Raw genomic sequence first — 19,412 nt, 5'->3', positions numbered from 1 at the left:
GCCAATGCGAGCGGGGGGCGGGCCGACCGGCCGCGGGGGCTGCTGGGAAGGGGAGCGGCAGTGCCAAGGGGCTGCGGAGCGGAGCGCGATGCCGGAACGCGACAGTGAGTGGGGCGGCGGCGGCGGGGGGGGGGGGGACGTGAGGCATGGTGGGCGGCTCCGGGGGCAGCCCTCGGGATGGGGTATCCGACCTTCGGGCGGGGTTGGCACGGCTCTCAGGGGAGCTGGGGAGCGGCCTGGTGGTGGGGGGTGGGTGTAGGCCCACCCCGTGTTCGGGGCAGCGGGCTGCGGCGGGGCGAGCGGGGGGACCCCCGCGGCCCTTGCTGGGGAAGGTGGCAGCCTCTAGGAGTTCGGGGGGCTTCCTGGGATGGGGCCCTGGGGCAGCCCAGGGGGGCGAGTAGGTGGGGGGGGCGTACGTGGGGACAAAGTGGGAGGGGGACGACCCCAGAGCGGGGGCGGTACCCGCGGGTGCGCTCTGGGGATGGGGCCGTCGGGCTTTTCTGGGGGTGAGGGGAGGTACGGGCAGTCCTGGGAGGTGGCAGGGGACCCGGGCTGTGGGGACACCCTTGGGATGGCACAGGGGCACTCGGGTTGTGGGGGCTGCAAGGTCTCATAGTGGGTGGTGATTCCGGGATCTCTCCGTCCCCCGCACCCCGTTGATGCCATCCCCGGGTGTCAGCAGCAGAGGAGCGGGGTGGTGGGTGAGCGCTGCCCCTTTCCCTGCTCCGGAGCGGGGACAGGGCTGGGTGGCTCATGGTGGCCGGAGCGGGGCCGGAGCTGTGCAGGCAGACTTTGAGCGATCTCTGTCCTCCTCTCCCCCAGATGAACCGTTCTCCAACCCTCTGGCCCCTGATGGCCACGATGTGGACGATTCGCACTCCTTCCACCAGTGAGTACAGTACTGGGGCACTGGGGCGGGACTGGGCCAGGACTATGGGACCCAAAGCTGATTCCCACACCTAGAGCGTGGGAGTGATGAGTTTAGCTGATGGGAAGCTCAACACAACCCAGCAATGTGCGCTGGCAGCCCAGAAAGCCACCGACATCCTGAGCTTCATCCCCAGCAGCGTGGCCTGCAGGGCGAGGGAGGGGATTCTGCCCCTCTGCTCCGCTCTGCGGAGACCCCCCTGCAGTGCTGCCTCTAGCTCGGGGGGGTTCTAACAGCAGAAGGACATGGACCTGTTGGAGCGGGGCCAGAGGAGGCCATGGAGATGCTGCGAGGGCTGGAGCCCCTCCGCTGGGAGGACAGGCTGAGAGAGTTGGGGCTGTTCAGCCTGGAGAACAGAAGGCTTCAGGAAGACCTTAGAGCCTCTTTGAGTATCTGAAGGGGCTATAGGAAGGCTGGGGAGGGGCTTTTTACAAGGGCATGTAGTGATAAGATGAGGGGTGATGGCTTCACACTCGGCAAGGGGAGATTTAGATTAGATATTAGGAGGAAATTCTTGACTCTGAGGGTGGTGAGCCCCTGGCCCAGATTGCCCAGAGAAGCTGTGGCTGTGCCATCCCTGGAGGTGTTCAAGGCCAGGTTGGACGGGGCTTGGAGCAACCTGGGCTGGTGGGAGGTGTCCCTACCCAGAGCAGGGGGGTGGAACTGGATGATCTTTAAGGTCCCGTCCAACCTAAACCATTCTGTGATTCCATGTCTGGTGCAGCACAGCCTTTGGGCTTCCTCAGCAGGGACTCCATCGCACAGGACATGTTGACCAACCCTCTGTCTCCTTGGAAGCCATCAGGCTGCCAAAGTTCCTTGGCACGATTTCAGTTTCCCCTCTTCCTTGCAGGTCCAAGCTGACCAATGAAGACTTCAGAAAGCTTCTCATGACCCCGCGGGCTGCGCCAACATCTGCGCCACCCTCCAAATCTCGCCACCATGAGTGAGTAGGACTCTGGTTCAGAGGGCTGTGGGACAAAGCGTGGCTACCTCCCCTTTGGGGCCCCGTTCCTGCCTGACTTTTTCCCCCCGTGCTCTGCAGAGGAGTATTCAAAGGGGCTTTTGCTAATGAGGGGGCAGATAGGGTATGAGGAGCAGACCTCGGCCGTGCTTTGTCCTGGGGTCTGTGCACGCTGTACATGTGTGTGTGTGTTAAGTGGAGAAACAGGCGGGTCAGGCCTGTTTTAAATAACAGAGCGAGTCTTGTACGGCTGTTAAGATGCTTCATGCAAGAGGGAGGTTTAGGTTTTGTTCTGTGAAAATTGGTGCTTTCCCCTCCTCTTGCTTCTGACAGAGTGGAGTTAGGGAGAAACGGGACTGTGCTGTTCCCATCTTCGAGCATCTCTGTGCCAGGCTGTGTCTGAGGGGCTGTTCTGCTCAGCTGCCCCTGTTTGTGTGGCTCTGCAGACTCTACATGTGGTTTCTCGCCCTTTTCCAGGATGCCCCGGGAGTACAATGAAGATGAAGATCCAGCTGCCCGCAGAAGGAAGAAGAAAAGGTAAATTGGGAAAGCAATGTGTCAGGACTTGTCTTCGTACACATCATGTCACTCCAGTGGAAGCAGCTTCTGAGCTCTTGGGCTACCAAAGAGGATGCTGAGTGGCCTGGGTTATTCTGGGGCTTTGGTGGAGCGAGAAGAGCTCAGACTGAGTGACTGTCACTGCTTGTGGGAACAGACGTGAGAGGGCAGCAGCAGGATGAGGGTGAAGCTTCACCTCTGGAAGAAGCAGGGGAGGCTCTGGCAGAGCAGGGCAGTGGTGGGACATCTACGCTAGTGACTGTCTGTTGGGGCACGTCGAGGCATCAGGACTGCACTTGACCTTTTCCCTTTGGAAGGAAAGATTGAGCTCTTCTTCGGAGAGCATTTGTACAGCAGTTTCATCTTGTCTGGTGTCCTCCAGGCATGTTATGTCCCATGGTGCTTTAGTATGTTTTTTGGGGAAGGGGTCAGGAGCAGAATGGGCATGCATGGGGCCTTGGGGACTCTTACCTGACTGGTACCTCAAAAGTGTGAACATGTCACTCTAACACCGAGCTGTTTTTCCAACCCCAGCTACTACGCAAAGCTGCGCCAGCAGGAGATAGAGCGCGAGAGGGAGTTGGCTGAGAAGTACAGGGATCGAGCCAAGGAGAGGAGAGATGGCGTGAACAAGGACTATGAGGAAACGGAGCTGATCAGCACAACTGCCAACTACAGAGCTGTGGGGCCGACAGCAGAGGCGTACGTGAGCCTGTGGCATGGCCGTGTCTTGCCGGTCTGCTCCAGAGGGGCTGTGTTGTAACTGGCCCCATTTTTTTTGCACAGGGATAAATCTGCTGCGGAGAAGAGGAGACAGTTGATCCAGGAGTCCAAGTTCTTGGGTGGTGACATGGAGCACACTCACTTGGTGAAGGGTCTGGACTTTGCGCTGTTGCAGAAGGTGAGCAGAGATATCACTATGCTGCTCTGTCTGCTCCCACAGGCAGAGAGGGTGGGCAGAGGGTAGTAGTTGCCATCTACAGGTGCTTCAGTCTTGTCAGTGTGGGTTCGTCTTTCTGGGTGAGATTTATGAAGGGTTGGGGAGCTGGTGGAAGTGGGCTTGCTGGTTTTGATGGACAGCAGTGGCACGGATTGTTCTGTATTGCATGGATTTACTCTGTGGCCAGGTACGAGCTGAGATTGCCAGCAAGGAGAAGGAAGAGGAGGAAATGATGGAGAAGCCCCAGAAAGAAACTAAGTGAGTGGTTGAGGATTTTGCATTCCTGAGTGCAGCTACCTCCCGGAGAGGAGGATGCAGAGGAGGCATACGCTTAGCATAATGCTTCTGTTTCTTTTCTGTTTCTGTTCAGGAAAGATGAAGATCCTGAGAACAAAATTGAATTTAAAACCCGGCTGGGTAAGGCTGTGTGGATGTGGCTGCAGCTGTTCCCCCCAACATTGCGTTGTGCCGTGAATGTGGGAGAAATTCTGGAGAGTGAATGGAGGAAGGAAAACCTTTAGTCATTGGAGGGGGGAGAGTCTGAGGTGTAGGCATCCTGACTTTGAGGGCTGGAGGAAGCATGTCTCTTGGGAATCAATTCTGATGTTTCTGATAAACCAAATATGCTTCGCTATGGGCTTGTCCATTGCCCTTGTAAGAGCAGCTCTCCCATGTGTTTCCTTCCCCTCCAGGTCGCAACATCTACCGCATTCTGTTCAAGAATAAGGCTTATGAGCGAAATGAGCTGTTCCTGCCAGGGAGGATGGCCTACGTGGTAGATCTGGATGATGAGTATGCCGACACCGATATCCCAACCACGCTGATCCGGAGCAAGGCTGACTGCCCTACCATGGAGGTATCCAGCAAGCATCCAGGTTGCCTGACCACGTTGGTCTGAGTTGGCCAGAGCAGGTCTTACCAGGAGGGGTTCTCTGACAAGGGAGTCATCTGCATCCTTGGGGATTTCTCTTTCAGGCACAGACCACGCTGACCACCAATGACATTGTCATCAGCAAACTGACACAGATCCTCTCCTATCTCAGGCAAGGGACCCGCAACAAGAAGCTCAAGAAGAAAGACAAAGGTAGGACCTGAAGGGAATCAAGTGGAAGGACTTAGTGCTGGAAGCATATCCCAAGAGAAGGAGACGTAGCTTGGTTTGCTGCGTTCTCCTGTGCTGTGAGGCAGTGGACTTGGAGGACCATGATTCCTTTAACTCCGTGAGCCCTCCATCCTGAAGGCAGGCTGTCTGTGGTGGGACCGCAAGGGTCTGGCTGCTGAGAAATTACAGCTGTGAGGGTGGCTCATGCTGCTCTACTCTTCCTGCTTAAGGCTCAGTCCCTTGGGGAAATGTCCCCTGTTGGGGAGGGACATAGCGTCTTCCTGAGGGGGCCAGATATGATCTGGTAACTGTAGAGAAAGTCAGGAGGACACCCTCCGGTTCTTAGAATCCATACTGGGGACAGGGAAACAGTGCAGGTGACAGTGGGTGATGTGCCTCTCACTGCTCTTGTGTCCTTGCAGGGAAGCTGGATGAGAAGAAGCCCCCTGAAGCTGATATGAAGTAAGTGCCTCCCTGCCCACAGACTGCGGGGTCAAAGCTCTCTGCCTTAAGGAATGTCTTTTTTTTGTCCCGCTGGGTTTGGAGAGGGCTGGGTTTAGCGCTTCTGGAGTGAGCTGTGGTTTGTAGGACAAGGCTGGAGGCAAGCTCTGGGGCTTTTTTGTTTTGTTTTGTTTTTTGTTTGTTTGTTTCAAGCTTGAGGCAGGCAAAGGCTCTCGGTTGTCCTGGTCTACCAGAAGCAGGTCCAGGCAGCAGAGGGGAGCAGAAATGCAGTGATACCTCTGACATAGAAGCCAGTTCTAGTTCCTTAGCTCTTGGTGTTGGTGCTGTGTGTTCCTTTATTAGATTGTAGTTCCAAGGGGGGTGGTTGTTGCTTCTTCTCTTGCACCACCCGTAACCGCAGGCTCTTTTCCACTTCTAGCATCTTTGAAGACATTGGGGATTATGTGCCCTCCACTGCGAAGATGCCACGGGAGAAGGAGCGGGAGAGGTACCGTGAGAGAGAGCGTGACCGGGAGCGTGACAGGGACCGAGAACGTGACAGGGACCGGGAGCGTGAGCGGGACAGGGACCGTGACCGGGAGCGGGAGGAGGAAAAGAAGAGGCACAGCTACTTTGAGAAGCCCAAGGCTGATGATGAGGTGAGCCTCTGCTCATGAAGATTGGACTGTTCCTCCTGATCTCTGCCTTTGGGCAGTGCAGCTGTGGGGGTGGTGTGGTCACCCTGGTGAATTCGGGTGTTTCTGGCCATGCTCCCACATGTGCCAGTGTCCAGCTCTTGCTGAGCTGTGTCTCTCCAGCCAGGGGCTGAGTGCTTTGTCCTCTCCTTCAGCAAGTAAGGCAGGGCTAGCACAAGCCAGTAGATCTTATGGTTCAGCTCTGTGCTTGCCACAAACAGTCTTAAAGTGGAGCTGCAAGTCATGCAGCATTGTAGTTTGCCTGCTTTCAGTCATCCTGGGTGACACAGTATCTCTCTTTCTTCTTTGCAGCCCACAGACATCGACAAAGGTGAGTCAAGTGGTGTGGACATTTGAATGCGACTGGATGTTTGAGTGAGGCTGTACGGGGTTGCAGACTGCAGACCTGCTTGGCTTGCTGGCCTGCGGGAGCGCCCTGCTCTTCTGGAGACTGCTGTGATGGGGCGAATTGCTTGCCATGAGGGTTTTGAGGTGGAGAGTCTTGTGCCTACAGGCCAGTGCATGCCAGCCCGGGTTGAGTGTCTGTGCAGATCCTTCCCTGGCAGCAGACCAGCTCAACCAACCTTATGTTGGCTGTAAGCTGAGGAGGGTTCAGGGTCTCCTGAGATCAGCCTGCCCCTGTCTGTGGGTTGCTGCTCCTCAGAGTTCTCTTGGCTTCTCCTTTTCTACCTCATGTGCACCTGGTCCTTCTGCCTGTTACCCTATTCCAATGAATTGGTTGTGCAGATGGGGGCTCTGCCCAGCCCCACATGTATTGCAGTGAGCAGTTCCTCCCCCAAAAGTCAGCCTGCTGCTCTCTCTCTGCCCCAGGACCCGGATCAGCCAAGGAGCTCATCAAATCCATCAACGAGAAGTTTGCTGGAGCCGCTGGCTGGGAAGGAGCAGAATCATATCCTTTACTGTCTGGGCTAGCCTGGCCGACTGCGGGGCCAGGTTTCCCTTGCAGGAGAGCCTTGCCTGAGTTTGGCTGTGTGACTGTCCTTCCTCACTTGGGAATGCTCTTCCTCCTGTAGTGGAGAAATTCTGCCCAAACTTTGCTGCTCGTATGCCAAATATAAGCTCTGCAGCCTCTGATTCGGTTGTGTTAGGACAGGAGATGGCTCTTTGGCTGGCTGTGCTCAGCCATTAATTGTAAGGCTTTCCTTGTTGCTTTCCTTGACTGTTGTCACATTGAAGAAGCCAGAAGACAAGAAGCAGCTGGGGGACTTCTTCGGCATGTCAAACAGCTACGCCGAGTGCTACCCTGCTACGTAAGGAAGCAGCAAGAAGCTGCGGGTTGGGAGCAGGGTGTGCTGAGGGCTGCTGTTCTCCAGCAGCAAGAGCTTGAACATCAGCCCCACTGCTTGTTGGGTGGAGCAGGCTTGGCTTTGTCTGGGATTGCAACCTACTGTTAAAACGCTCCCCAAGTCCTTGGTTCTGGCAGACCTGGCCTTTTGTTACCTGGTCTCTGCTATAAATGGCTGCCTGGAGTCTGCTGCCCCTGGGCAGAAGAGGAACAGCTTTCAGTGTGCAGAATCATCTTGGGAGCATTAGCAATCTTGGATGCCTTTGTGGTACAGCTCACCTGTGGGGCCTGCAGGTGGAGGAACTTCTCCCTGGTCCAGGAACCAAGTGTATTCAGTCTGAGGCCACAAGAGATGGCTCCCACCAGCTTGCTGCCTCGTGAGCTTTGGAGCCTGGCTCCAAGGTCCTGATCCATGTCCCAGGGACCCACGCTGAGCTCTTTCCTTGCTTTTCTATTACAGAATGGATGATATGGCTGTGGATAGTGATGAAGAGGTGGACTATAGCAAAATGGATCAGGTACGCCACCACCAGCTTTTAGGACCAGTGAATTAGGCATCAGTGCAGGCTGAGAGGATCCCTCTGGAGAGAAGCAGCCTTGTGCTGAAGGCTTGAATGTCCTGGAGCTGGGTGCTGAACATGTTTTGGGGTTTGCTGAACTGCTGTGTGCCTGGATCTGGGTGGGATCTATCATTACAGGGAGCAAATGTGCAACTCAAGGTGATGGGGAGGTCTGCTAGTCCATCTTGACTTCCTCTTCCACAGAACCTCCTGTTTGGGGCTTCACAGGGAGGGGATCTCAGAGCCAAGGCCAGACTGGGTGCACAAGCCCATTGAACTGGGGCTGATGGGAGACTGAGATCTTGCCTGGGCGCGTGGGGCTGCGTGAGAAGCCCTGGCCAGCACCAACTCCTTAGTTGCTCTGAGTTGTTCTTTTGCTGCAGGGTAACAAGAAAGGGCCTCTGGGCCGCTGGGACTTCGACACCCAGGAGGAGTACAGCGAATACATGAACAACAAAGAGGCTCTGCCCAAGTGAGTGCAGCCCTTGTGAAGGGCTGAGCAAGGATTCTGGGTGGGGGTGGCAGTGCTGGCCAAACCCAGGTCCTGGGGGAGCTTAAATTGAGAAGGGGGTTCCCCCGGTGAGGATCTGAGGAGGAGCTGTGGGTTCTGGGTCTGGTGGCTTGTCTTTGCTCTTGGTGTTGCTCTTGAGGACTCCTGCCCAGCTGCTGCTTCCAGGGGCTCAAGCCGGCTCTGGAGTATGGCTCACGGCTGGGGCAGACGTCCCCAGTGAGTGTTGAGCTCTGTCTCACTCCTTCCTCAGGGCAGCTTTCCAGTACGGGATCAAGATGTCTGAGGGACGCAAAACCCGTCGCTTCAAGGAGACGAATGACAAGGCAGAGCTGGACCGGCAGTGGAAGAAGATCAGTGCGGTGAGTGCCCAGTGCTGGGGTATCATCTGTGTAAGCCACAAGCTGCCAGTGTAGCCCAGGAGAGCTTCCACCTCCTCCCGCCCTCCCTGTCCTAGGCATGGCTTTTTGGTCCAGCCCATGTCCTGGCGGCCAGGCACTGCTGGTGTGCACATGCTACAGGCCTGACTCTCTTTAGAAGCTGAGTTTACTCCTTGCAAGAGAGTCAGCCAAATATGTGGGGCTTCAGAACTGCAGAAGCATTTGGAGCTGTGTCCCTAGGAGCAGTCCTGATTGGGGGGCTTTTTGCTCCACGCTCTGCAGCAGATGAACGTGTCCAAAACCAGCAGTTCTGAGCTATCCAAAGAGGCTTGGAGGGGACAAGGTATGCTTAGCAGCTCCCTGTTTTCTAACTGGCAGAGCTGGGGGTTGTCCTGGCCATGAGCACCCCAACAGTACAGGGTTGCTAGGGGAAGGTGAGAACAAGTGGCTCTTTGGCCAAAATGGAGCAAAGGGGGAACAGGCCAAGCTTCTCCAGACTTTGGGCAGCTTGTAAACAACTTTAGCCCACCTCTGCTTGCTCTGGCTTGGCTCCAGCTCTCCCCAGGTGTACCTTGCACCCATTCTGCTGCAGCTGTGAGCAGTCAGCTATTGTGAGGGTGACGTGATTTTGTGCTTTCTCTGCAGATCATCGAGAAGAGGAAGAAGTTGGAGGCTGATGGGTTAGTAAAGTTGTCTCTGCTCTGGGCTTGGCCATGGGGCAGTGCTGGAGCCTGGCTGTCTCCTGTCACCTCTCCTAGGGGCTGCAGCAGGCAGAGACCTCCCTTGCCAGCTCTCAGTGGTGGGGCTGGAAGGAGAGTGGAGAATGCTTACCCCCCGTCAGGGTGCTTCTTCCCCACTCAGCTCAGCAGAGCCTGCAGGGCACCTCTCCTCCCCTGGGCCATGGGTGGGTGTTGAGCAGACCCTGGGGCTGTGTTGGGACTCCTCCTTGACCAGACATTTCTGGCCCATCCAGCTGGTGCCCTGAGGAGCTGTTGGGCCCCCACACTGTTCTGTGGGGTGAAACTGTGGACCTCGGTGCTGAACTCTGGATGGGAGGGGGATGGAGCTGTCTGCCCTGCATCCTCACCTCCATCCTGCCCCTCTGTCTCTTCCAGGGTTGAGGTGAAACGGCCCAAGTACTGAGGCCTCCAGTATCTTCTCCTCCAGCTCCTGGAACCCTGGCCTGCTGGACGCTGCCTTCCTGGAGCTTGCTGGTGTGCTCTCCTTGCCCCCTGAGCCATCCACTTTCTGCTCTGGGCTGGGCAGCTCATGTACCCCTGCAGCCTTGTGCTGTGGGCCTGTGCTGAGACTCTCTCCCCTTCAGTGTTTGATGTATAGCCTGTGATGTGTAAATGTTGTAGCTTTGATAAAACTGCATTAAATTTGCAAGAATGTCTCTTTGTGTGGGCAGAAAGAAGGTGTCTGGGCTGGGCTGCTTCTCCCACCCACCAGGCCCGCGTGGGTCTCCCTGGATGAGTCCTAGCTAAGGATGTGGGAGCCTTTTGGGGTCAGGGGCAGCAGCCCCTGTCAAACCCCAAGTAAAATTAGCAAATAAGCCTATTTGGGGGAAATAATCCCTGTTCAGTAACCTGTGCCTCAGGAGCCAGGGAAGAAATGGGACCCTTGTGTGGGGTACCTGATGTTCCAGAGCATAGGAATGGCACTGCTTCCCTGCATGAGCTCTGCCCAAGCTGCTGTGATGGCTCGCGTGGCACAGGTGGGGCTATTACCCTGGGCCTGCACTAGGCAAAGCTCGTCACTGTGATGCAGGGGCAGCAGGGAGCTGGAATAGCCCCTCTGGGCAAGGACAGGGACTTTGTGGGTGGCCCCTGGGTGGGCTGGGACCCTGGGCAGGACCTTGGAGTGCTCTGTCAGCCCCAACCCTTGAAATGGGCCAACATGATGCGTGGTCACTGGCCACCACCTCCCCTGGGAGGTGGGGAAAGAGGCCATGGTACTCCCCGTGGTGCAAATCAGGGAGCCCGTGGGACATCCTACTGCCGAACAGTTGAAAAGCAGGAAAAAAATGAAGCGGCCGGAGAAGGCATTACCGGCAAAATGGACCAGGGGTGCCCGCGGTATCGAACCCCTTGCGGGGCGAGACACAAGCAATTGCGACAGACCGAAGTAACCGCTGGGCTATAGCCGGTCCACGGAAGTTAGCTTCGCCGTGTGCTACTGGAGGAACATGCCTCACCGGGGGGGCGGTGCCATGCAAATCAGGGGTGGTGCCATGTAAATGAGCACCGCGCCTGCGCCCAGCGCTCACCCGCCATGGCGGCACCGGAGGAGGTGAGCACGCGTGGGGGCAGCGCGGCCCCGGCTCCCCCCGGCCCCTGCCCCACTGCTCCGCTCTCCCCCAGGGCTGCGCGGAGCCGGCGGGGAGGGAGCCGCGGCTGCGGGACACCCCCGAGGACATCTGCTTCGAGGCGACGGCCAACGCCATCGCCCTGCACCCGTCCCGGCCCTTGCTGGCGGCAGGGGACGTGGACGGCGACGTCTACCTGTGAGTGGGGGGGCTCCGCCGGGGCGTGGGGCGGGGGATCCCCGGGTATAGGAACTCTGGCGAGCCCGTCCCGGTGCTGGCAGGTACTCATATTCCTGCACCGAGGGGGAGAACCGACAGCTCTGGTCGTCGGGACATCACCTCAAGTCGTGCCGGGACGTGGCCTTCTCCCAGGATGGGCAGAGTGAGTGTGGGGGGCATTGGGGTGGCACTGGGGGATGTTGGGGCTGGGGGTACTGAGGCGGCTCTCCAGAGCTCTTCACTGTGTCCAAGGACAAGTCCATCCACATCTTGACGGTGGAGGAGGGACGGCTGGAAACGCGATTCCCCAAGGCCCATGGGTAGGTTTGTGCAGGTGACTCGTCCCAAGCAGTTATGCAGCTGGAGCACTGTCCCCGACGTAAGCCGTGACCATGCCGGCATGGGGCGGGGGTCTCTGCAGCTCAGCCCTCAACTGCGTGCTGCCCATCGATAACCACATCTTTGCCACGGGCGACGACGATGGGGGACTGAAGGTATGGGACCTGCGCAAGGGGGATGCCATCTTGGAGGCCCGTCAGCAGGAGGAGTACATCAGCGCAATGTCTGTGGACGGTAATGGGAAGATCCTGCTGACTGCCAGGTATGGGGACCTCCATGACGCCGGGGTCGGGCTCCCCCATGCCCAGGGAGGGAGCTGGGGGTAGAGCCCTGTGCTGTGTCCCATGCTCACTGCACGCCCCTTCCATCTCCTGCAGTGGCGATGGCACCTTGGGCGTCTTCAATGTGAAGAGGCGGCGCTTTGACCTGGTCTCGGAGCCACAGAATGGGGACCTGACATCTGTCGTGCTGCTGAAGGTTGGCCCTGCCTTGAAGCAGAATCCTGGATCCCTTTCCATGTTTCTTGTTCTGCATCTGACTTACTGCCCTCCGTCTTGCCCAGAGGGGGAAGAAAGTGGCGTGCGGCTCCAGCGAAGGCACCATCTACCTCTTCAACTGGGACGGCTTTGGGGCCGCCAGCGACCGCTTCGCTCTGAGGGCCGAGTCCGTTGACTGCATGGTCCCCATCACGGACAGCATCGTGTGCGTGGGGTCCCTGGATGGAGTCATCAGGTCAGGGGCACGGCATGGCACGGGACGGGATGGGATGGGACGGGGAGGGTGTGGGACATGATCCGCCTCGGCTGCGAGGGAGGGGAGGCCAAGCTTGTGGTGGGGCAGGGCTCTGCCTCCCTGCGAGCATCCTGACTGGGGCCACCCACATCCCCAGGGTGGTGAACATCCTGCCCAACCGGGTGCTGGGCTGCGTTGGGCAGCACCTGGGGGAGCCCATCGAGCAGCTGGCGGTGGCCCCGGGTGGGCAGCTCCTGGCCAGCTGCGCCCATGACCAGAAGGTGAAGTTTTGGGACATCTCCGCTCTGGGAGGGCTGGTGGTGGACGACTACCGGAAGAAGAAGAAGAAGGGGGTGCCGCTGCGGGCCCTCAGCGGCAAGGCGGCGGGCAGCGGGGAGGACTTCTTCGCCGATCTCCGGGACGAGGCAGAGCCGGAGCCGGCGGCGGCTGCGGAGAGCGACAGCGACGGCAGCGACTGAGGCGCCGGGGCGGGGCGGGGCCTCACCTCAGCGCGGGGGTGGGGCCGGGGCCGGCTGCGCCCCGTGGTTGGGTACAGTGAGAGGGGGTGTGGCTGCTCTGAGCAGCCGCACGGCGGGGGAGCGGTCAACCTCCGCATTGGCGGGCGCCAGCGCGCTGATTGGCTGCTGGGGCTGCCGCTCAGGCTGAGCTGCGAGCAAGTTCTTAAAGGGACAGAGGGTGTCGGTAGGTGGGGGTGGCTCGCGGTGTCCCCCTCGTAGGGGGTGGGCAGGGCTACGGGGCGTGGAGAGGGGGGAGCCGGGGGGTGGCCGTGGGATGGGACGGTGTGGCTGAGGGTCCCTGATGGAAGGGTTTTGGGGGGGGGATGATGGAGGACCCCTGATGGATGGGTGGGCAGAGATGTGGGGGGACGCGGCTGGAGGGCCCTGGTGGGGGGGGGGTGTCAAGGGATGGGGGGACACGGCTGGGGGGTGCTGGTGGGGATGCAGCCCTGGGGGAGTGTGGATGGGGTTCGCTGGTGTATTTGGGGGTCCTGGGACTGGGGGGGGGGGGGGCTGTGGAGGGGGTGTCATGGCATCCTGTGTGGCCCTGAGGTGCCTGGCCTGGACCGAGGGGTCCGACCCTTTCCTGACACCTTGCCTGTGCCTGCAACGCAGGTGTATTAATTAACTTAAGACATGGACTCTATTAAAAATAAACCCAGTGCCTTTCAGTCCCCAGTGCCTTGTGCCGATGGTTTGGCTCACCCCCCTGGCACCCCGGCACCGGGCCACCCCGACACGGAGGGGTGGTTCTGGGGATAGCACAGGGGAGATGCCAGCTGGTCCCTGTGGGGCAGGGTGGCAGGTGGCAGCGTGGACACCCGCGGGCTGGGTGACATCTGCACGCCTGGAGTGACCCTGGCCAGATGGGGAGCCAGATGTGCCCAGCTGTTGGGCATCTCCAGGTAATAAAGGCTCCGGGTGCAGCAGGGAGGGCCACCACCAGCACCCAGATCTGCCCAGGGCCCAGACCCTGCCCTCTCCCCTTCCCTTGCCATCCGGCTCAGGAGGCATTGACCATCTTCTTGACCCAGCAAGGGCCACACAGTTGAACGACCTGGAGAGTTCTCTTGGGTGTCAACTTGGCTTGTTGCCCTCCTCTGTTCCTCACCCTTTGGCTCTGATCTGTCTCATGGAGTCTCTACCTCATAATTACCTCCACCCCTGGCTGCCACCGGGATTTCCCCTCAGCAGAGCCCCCTGGCCCCTTTGGTCCAGGGCTGTTCTCAGAGCTGGTTCCCACCCCTGACAGCTCCCCTCAGGTGTTTTTCCAGGAGGTGGACTATGAGCCAATCTGTTGGGCCATGTTGGTGCCTCCAGGCTCTGGATGGCTTGTGGAAACCATCAGCAAGAGTATCAGGCAGCACCGTCCCTCCACCGCCATCATCCAGCTGTATGTCCAGGCTATTCCTGTGAAGAGGGTGAAACTATGATGTTTCTGTAGATACACATTAAGAAAGCTGTGGTGATGTGGCATATCTGTATGCAGTGGGTGCTGCTGACAGCGAATGCTGATGGGTGGGCTTCCCAAGGAGAGGGGGGGAGTCTCTCTCTCCAGGGCACTCGCTGAGGCCAGACTAGTGTCTCATTCCAGACTGTCTGTCCTGGTTTGACACTGTCCTAATAAAAAGACTCAGCTGCTTTGCAAGCTGGGGTGCCCTGTTCCTGGGCAACCACAATCTCCCACGTGGTCCTCAGCCACACCAAAGCTGGGACACATCCCCAGGGTCAGCATAGCCCTTGAGGCCTTTGGGGTGCCTCAAAAGGCACTGGTAGACCTCTGAGGGGCCCATGGAAGTCCCAGAAGAGGGTCTCACACGAAAAAGCACGTTGGAGCCCCTGCAGTGCGGTGAGAGGCACTTTGGAGATATCAAAATTCACTCACTCTTGCAGATGCACAGACAGAGACAGTGAGGGTCCTGGTGAATAGCAGGAGGGATGTGCAGGCCTCCGTGGAGTACAAAATGGAACCTGAAGGCACCTGAGGGTACACCAAAAGGCTCTTGGAGGATCCCCCCTGGGCATGTCCAACAGAAACAAAGATGTCACTTGAGTGCTGCCAAAGGGAGCTGGAGGGCCCAGATTCGTGTCAGAAGGTGCTGGTAGAGCTCTGGGAAGCAGAGATAGGCACATGGGGCCATTCGAGGTGCACCAAATGGACTCAGCTCTGTGGGCCACATCCTAATGCTCCAGGAGGCCTGTGGGGCACTTCAAAAGCCACGAGTCCACCAGTGTTGAGCACACAATGGCCCTTGGAGGACACGTGAAGACACTTTGGAGTCCCCTGGTGTTGGCACTGCAAGGCACCTGGAAGCACCTTGGCAGCACAGAAAGACACATGGAGTCCCCTTAGGCACACCAAAATGCACTGGGGACCCTGGTGAGCACGATAAGGCCCTTGGAGGCCACCAGGGGCTAACAGCAAGACACCTGGGTCCTTTGCACAGAAGAGACTGTACTCAAGAGGCCCTCAGGTGTGACTCAAAAAGCACTTGGAAATGACCCGTAGATCACTGGGGACACTGAAAGGCCCTTGGAGGCCCCAGAGAAGAGCAGAAAGGAGCTACAATGGCTCAGGGATGCACCTAAAGGCCCTCAAAGACCTCTTGAGGGTTCATCAAGAGGTGCTTGGAGGAGCCTGGGGCACACCAAAAGGCACTCAAAAGACCCTGGTGAGAAGCTGGGGACACAAATCTCTGGGGGCCAGGGACTGCTGCTTTCAGGGTACAGGCAGGCTGTGGCTCTAGAGCCTGGAGGCTACAGGATGGATCAAAGTCCCTTCTGCCGCTGGAGAACACAGGCTTCCTGGTGTGGGTGGAGAGCGCCAAGATGGTGCTGGACAGGCAGGGAGCCAGGATGTGGGAGTAAAACACGACATGAGACAGCTGGTGCTTTCCAGGCTACTTTAATACCAAGTGAATAGCATGCAGCTGGACCTCCTGGTCCCAAGAAATCATTCATAGATAGCCGGTAACCCCCGGCTGCTACCCCACAGTGCAAACAGCCCCGCTCCTCCCAGAGCCTGGAGACACTCCCCTCATTACAAAGCAGCTCCACCAACCCACGGGACATCCGCTGCTCACCAGGACTGTCCCCATGTGTGACCCTGTCCTCACTGCAGGCCGTTCCTGAGGAGCCAGGCATGCCAGCTGAGGCCATGCCCGGTCCCCTGCTGAGCGGACAGCCCCAAGGTCCCCTCCGTCTCCCCAGCCAACGCCAGTGCTCTCTCCAAGCAGCTGCTTCTCCTCCCCAAGACCTGCACCGGGGCCCCTCCACCAAGGAGGAACACAAACCAACTTAAAAGAAGCCAAACTGGGTGGGTAAACCTACACCCCAAAAAAAAAACAGAACCATCCCCAAAGGCCAGCAGGGAACAGGGCAGTGGTCACTGACCAGGCCAGCAGCCCCATCCTCCAGAGCTGGCTCTCCAAACAAACCCAAACAAACTCAAAGCAAAGCTGGAACAGGACCAGGACCCCAGCGGGGCTCGCACGCCGCTCCTGCGGCTCAGGTTCAACGGGTGGCTGGGGCAGAAGGGCTGGCTACGTCAGCGGGCATCCTGCAGGGGAGAGGAAAGCACCGGGCTCTGTGCGGGGAGCAGCACCCCAAAACCCCCCTTCCCCTTGCGTCCTCTGCTTCCAACCAGGAACCCCACACAGAGCTCAGAGCCACTGGGGTCACATCCAGCAAGGAGGGGGGGGGGTGACAGTGTTTCAGCCCTGCCTACCAGGCTGGGTCCCGTCCGTCCTCCCCCCCCCCCCCACTAGACACGACACCTCCACGCTCCCAGGGGATGCTCCAGGACTTCGGGAAAGGCAGGGGGTTGGCAGCGATGCCCTGGAGGACTCACCTAGCATGCGGAGAACCTGAAGAGCCACCACCACCTTCGCCTCTTCGTGCCTGCTCCTGCCTGGCCCATCCTGCCGGACCCATGCGAACCCACTGAACGGCACCGGGCACCCTGGGATTACCACCCGGCACCAGAACCGCAGCCACCCATTGCGGTTTGCCTGGACGCACTTGGTGAGGAAGAGGGGGGTCCCCAGGCACTGCCTCTGGCACAGGGTGTTCAGGCGGTCCAGCACGTTGTGCAGTGCCAGAGACAGGGGCACCTGCTTGGGGACCCCCAGGGACTTGCCCCCTTGCACCCGGCTAGATGATGGCTTCTCCTCGCACAACTGCAGTTTCTGCTTCAGACTGGGGTTCAGCCAGTCCACCCTTATCTCCAGCCCACCGAGTCTCATGTTCCCTAGGAGAGACCGACAGCAGCTGGCAGGAGATCCTCACGCACCAGCCCTCCAGAATCGCTCCATCCCGACCCATCCTGAACCCCAGCATCTGGTGATCCCCACGGCTGGTTTGGGACTGACTCAGCATATGAACCGCACAGGGTCCGTTCCCCTGCCTCCATGAGCCCTCACACAGCCGCAGGCAGTTGCTTCTCCATCTCTTTTTGCTACCAAGGTGGGCTCAGGGCTACGAAGCTCAAGGGTTTTTTTGGGGCAGCCTGCCTTTAGGGAACAGGTGCAAAGACGTCAAAGCCAAATGCTTTTCAGCTGGGGCAGAAACCGGTAGAAAACAGCACTTTGGAGGTTCCAGCTGGATGTCTGGGAAACGTGTCCCATCAGAGGGTAGTGCAATCACCAACAGGGCACTGAGGGGTACAGCATCTCCATTGGGAGTGTTTAATAACTCAGCCAAAGCTCTGGATGACCTGGACTGGTACTGGTGATGCTCCTGCTCTGAGCAGGCAGCTGCCTGAAGACCTCCAGCAGCCCATTTACCCCCACCCACCACTAGGTCTTGCAAAGGACTGCTAGGGATCAGCCCCACTGATGGCAGCTGGCCTCCCAGGGGACACAGAGAGAGAACAAGGAAGACCTCAAAGCTGAAGTCACCCTGCAGTTGAGTGTGGAGCTGGGATCAGTCCTTCCTTAGAGACACTGGGAAGACCAGCCCGAGCAGCACCCCGCAGCACCCAGGCCTCCCACTTACCCTCCATTAGGGTCTTCTTGGCCATGGCAGCAGCCTGGTGTGAGCTGTATTTCAGCACAGCGAGCTGGGCCCGCTTTTGGCAGGGGCTGGCGTACAGGGTGATGCTGAGGACCCCCTCCGTGACCCGCTGCAGCATGGCCTCCAGCTCCTGCTGACTCACCGAGGTGGCCAGGCCGTCCATGCTCAGCTCGCACTTCTCCGTGCTCTTGCACACCACGATGGCACAGCCCTCCCGCACCTTGAAGTTGTTGAAGGTAGCAATGGCTTCCTTGGCGCTGCGCCGGTTGCTGTACTTGGCGTAGGCGAAGCCCCGGTTGAGCCCACTGAAGGTCATCATGAGGCGAAACTCGTAGAGCTTCCCCACACTCTGGAAGAGCGGGATCAACACGTTCTCGTACATGTCCTGCGGCAGCTTCCCGATGAAGACCTCTGTGCCGGATGGCGGGGGGTTGCCCACCCATCCTGCAGGCACACAGAGACATGGTGCACATAGGTGAGACCCACCCCGCCTCCGTGCCCCCTACGTGCCATGCTCCCAGGGGACCACGGCACCAAGATGCTCTTCTCACATACCTGGGGGGGGGCCACCATATCGCCTCTGCCCGTTGATCTGCACCAGGTCAATGCTGGTTTCTTTTGCCCAGGCAAGCAGGGCCTTCTTATTGGCCTCGTTGATACTGTTGGTCCACATCTGAGGAAGGAGAGGACGTTGGTGCTTGTCCAGGCAATGAGTTTCCAGCCTCCCAAATGGGGCCATCCCAACCTCATGAAGCAACTGCATGGCCTACAACTAGCCAGCAGTTGGAGGGACAAATGCTGAACCCCTCTGCCCTCAGGAAACCTGAGGAACCTCTCAACACTGCACATCCGAAAGACTACCCTGTGCACTGTCCAAAACTGCTAAGTCCAGCAACTTTGGTAGAGCACAAGGACACCAACAGTTCCCCCATGGATGCCTGCAAGGGATTTGAAAGCCAAGATGCACGCAGCAGCTGGTGGCCACTGCAAGAGGGAGCTGGAACACAGAGCCAAGGCAACTCATCACATCATAAGATCCCAGGCAGGCTGGGACCTCAAGACAGCCAACTGCCTTCTACCAGCATGTCCTCAGGCTTCTGAGGACCTGGAGACACCATCCACATGGCAACATCATCCAGTTTTAACTCATTAAGTACACTGAAGTCTCATTACGGCCTCTGAAACTGCATGGTAGGTGGGATTAACTCCACCTCAGGCCAAAAGGCCGTTTGGCTGCACCTTCCCCTGGTGCACCTCCAGGTGCATCACCACCAGGTGGTGGCACTTTTCTATCTCCGAGGGGTTTCACCTTTCCTGAAGACCAGAAAACACCTTTGGATGAAGGTGGGGACCCACAGAAATCTTGCTGCCAGGGTGCAGAAACACCCGCCACAGCACCCCACAAAGCCTCCTGCCATGGCTCTGCAGCTCCCGGGGCCGGGTTCCAGCGCTGGGCTCCTCCTCGCCCCCCGGGCTCCCGGGAGAGGCAGGACCCGGTTCTTCCCCCACCCATGAGGCTCTAACGAGGTTCACCCCCACGGGGCACCGGGGCCACCAGCCCCGTCTCACCGCGGGAGGGGGTGTCCCGGGATGGGGATGCCACCGGGGGCTCTCCGTCAGACACCCCCGCACACCGCCCTCTGGGAATGGCCACCCCGAGGTGAGCCGTGCCCCGCACGGGGGCTCCCCCCCCCCACTCCCCCGCGCCGGTCGCCCACCTCCGCCTCCATCGCCACCGCTCTTCCTCGCCGCCCCGGCCGCGTTCTGGAAGGTTCCAGCACCGCCCACGGACCCGCCCCGGGCGGAGCCGAAGCACCGACCACCCACCCCACCGCCCACCGCCGCTCCCACGGCCTTTCCACGCGAGGAAACCGTGGATTTAAAACCAAACCAAAACCAAA

The 19,412-nt window shown here is 58.9% G+C and overlaps 3 protein-coding genes across 3 annotated transcripts; 2 read left to right on the top strand and 1 right to left on the bottom strand.

Moving 5' to 3' along the window:
* The first annotated feature begins 49 nt into the window (after positions 1-49).
* IK (IK cytokine) lies at positions 50-9,774 on the top strand. Its single transcript, XM_082489934.1, has 20 exons — positions 50-104; positions 823-889; positions 1,782-1,874; positions 2,370-2,429; positions 2,985-3,152; positions 3,237-3,351; positions 3,578-3,648; positions 3,761-3,807; positions 4,083-4,246; positions 4,366-4,474; positions 4,915-4,954; positions 5,373-5,592; positions 5,941-5,959; positions 6,460-6,540; positions 6,821-6,899; positions 7,395-7,452; positions 7,878-7,966; positions 8,256-8,364; positions 9,028-9,062; positions 9,498-9,774. Exons 1-20 carry the CDS (start codon positions 89-91, stop codon positions 9,523-9,525), a joined length of 1,668 nt encoding a protein of 555 aa, XP_082346060.1. The 5' UTR covers positions 50-88; the 3' UTR covers positions 9,526-9,774.
* An 882-nt stretch (positions 9,775-10,656) lies between these two features.
* Positions 10,657-12,666, top strand: WDR55 (WD repeat domain 55; the record flags this gene model as incomplete). The annotated part of the gene is made up of 8 exons (XM_082490250.1): positions 10,657-10,674; positions 10,746-10,888; positions 10,972-11,072; positions 11,142-11,229; positions 11,331-11,510; positions 11,626-11,725; positions 11,811-11,980; positions 12,138-12,666. The coding sequence occupies 8 exons, from the start codon at positions 10,657-10,659 to the stop codon at positions 12,457-12,459; spliced, it is 1,122 nt and encodes a 373-aa protein (XP_082346376.1). The 3' UTR covers positions 12,460-12,666.
* DND1 (DND microRNA-mediated repression inhibitor 1) lies at positions 12,487-18,184 on the bottom strand (the record flags this gene model as incomplete). Its single annotated transcript, XM_082490249.1, has 6 exons — positions 12,487-12,730; positions 14,203-14,278; positions 14,384-14,479; positions 16,226-16,747; positions 17,494-17,955; positions 18,067-18,184. The coding sequence occupies 6 exons, from the start codon at positions 18,182-18,184 to the stop codon at positions 12,487-12,489; spliced, it is 1,518 nt and encodes a 505-aa protein (XP_082346375.1).
* Between the last annotated feature and the right edge of the window lie 1,228 nt (positions 18,185-19,412).

This window comes from Vanellus vanellus (assembly GCF_965231255.1).
Source record: "Vanellus vanellus genome assembly, chromosome: 13".
Lineage (NCBI taxonomy): Eukaryota > Metazoa > Chordata > Aves > Charadriiformes > Charadriidae > Vanellus > Vanellus vanellus.
This window is presented reverse-complemented; position numbering and strand designations above follow the sequence as displayed.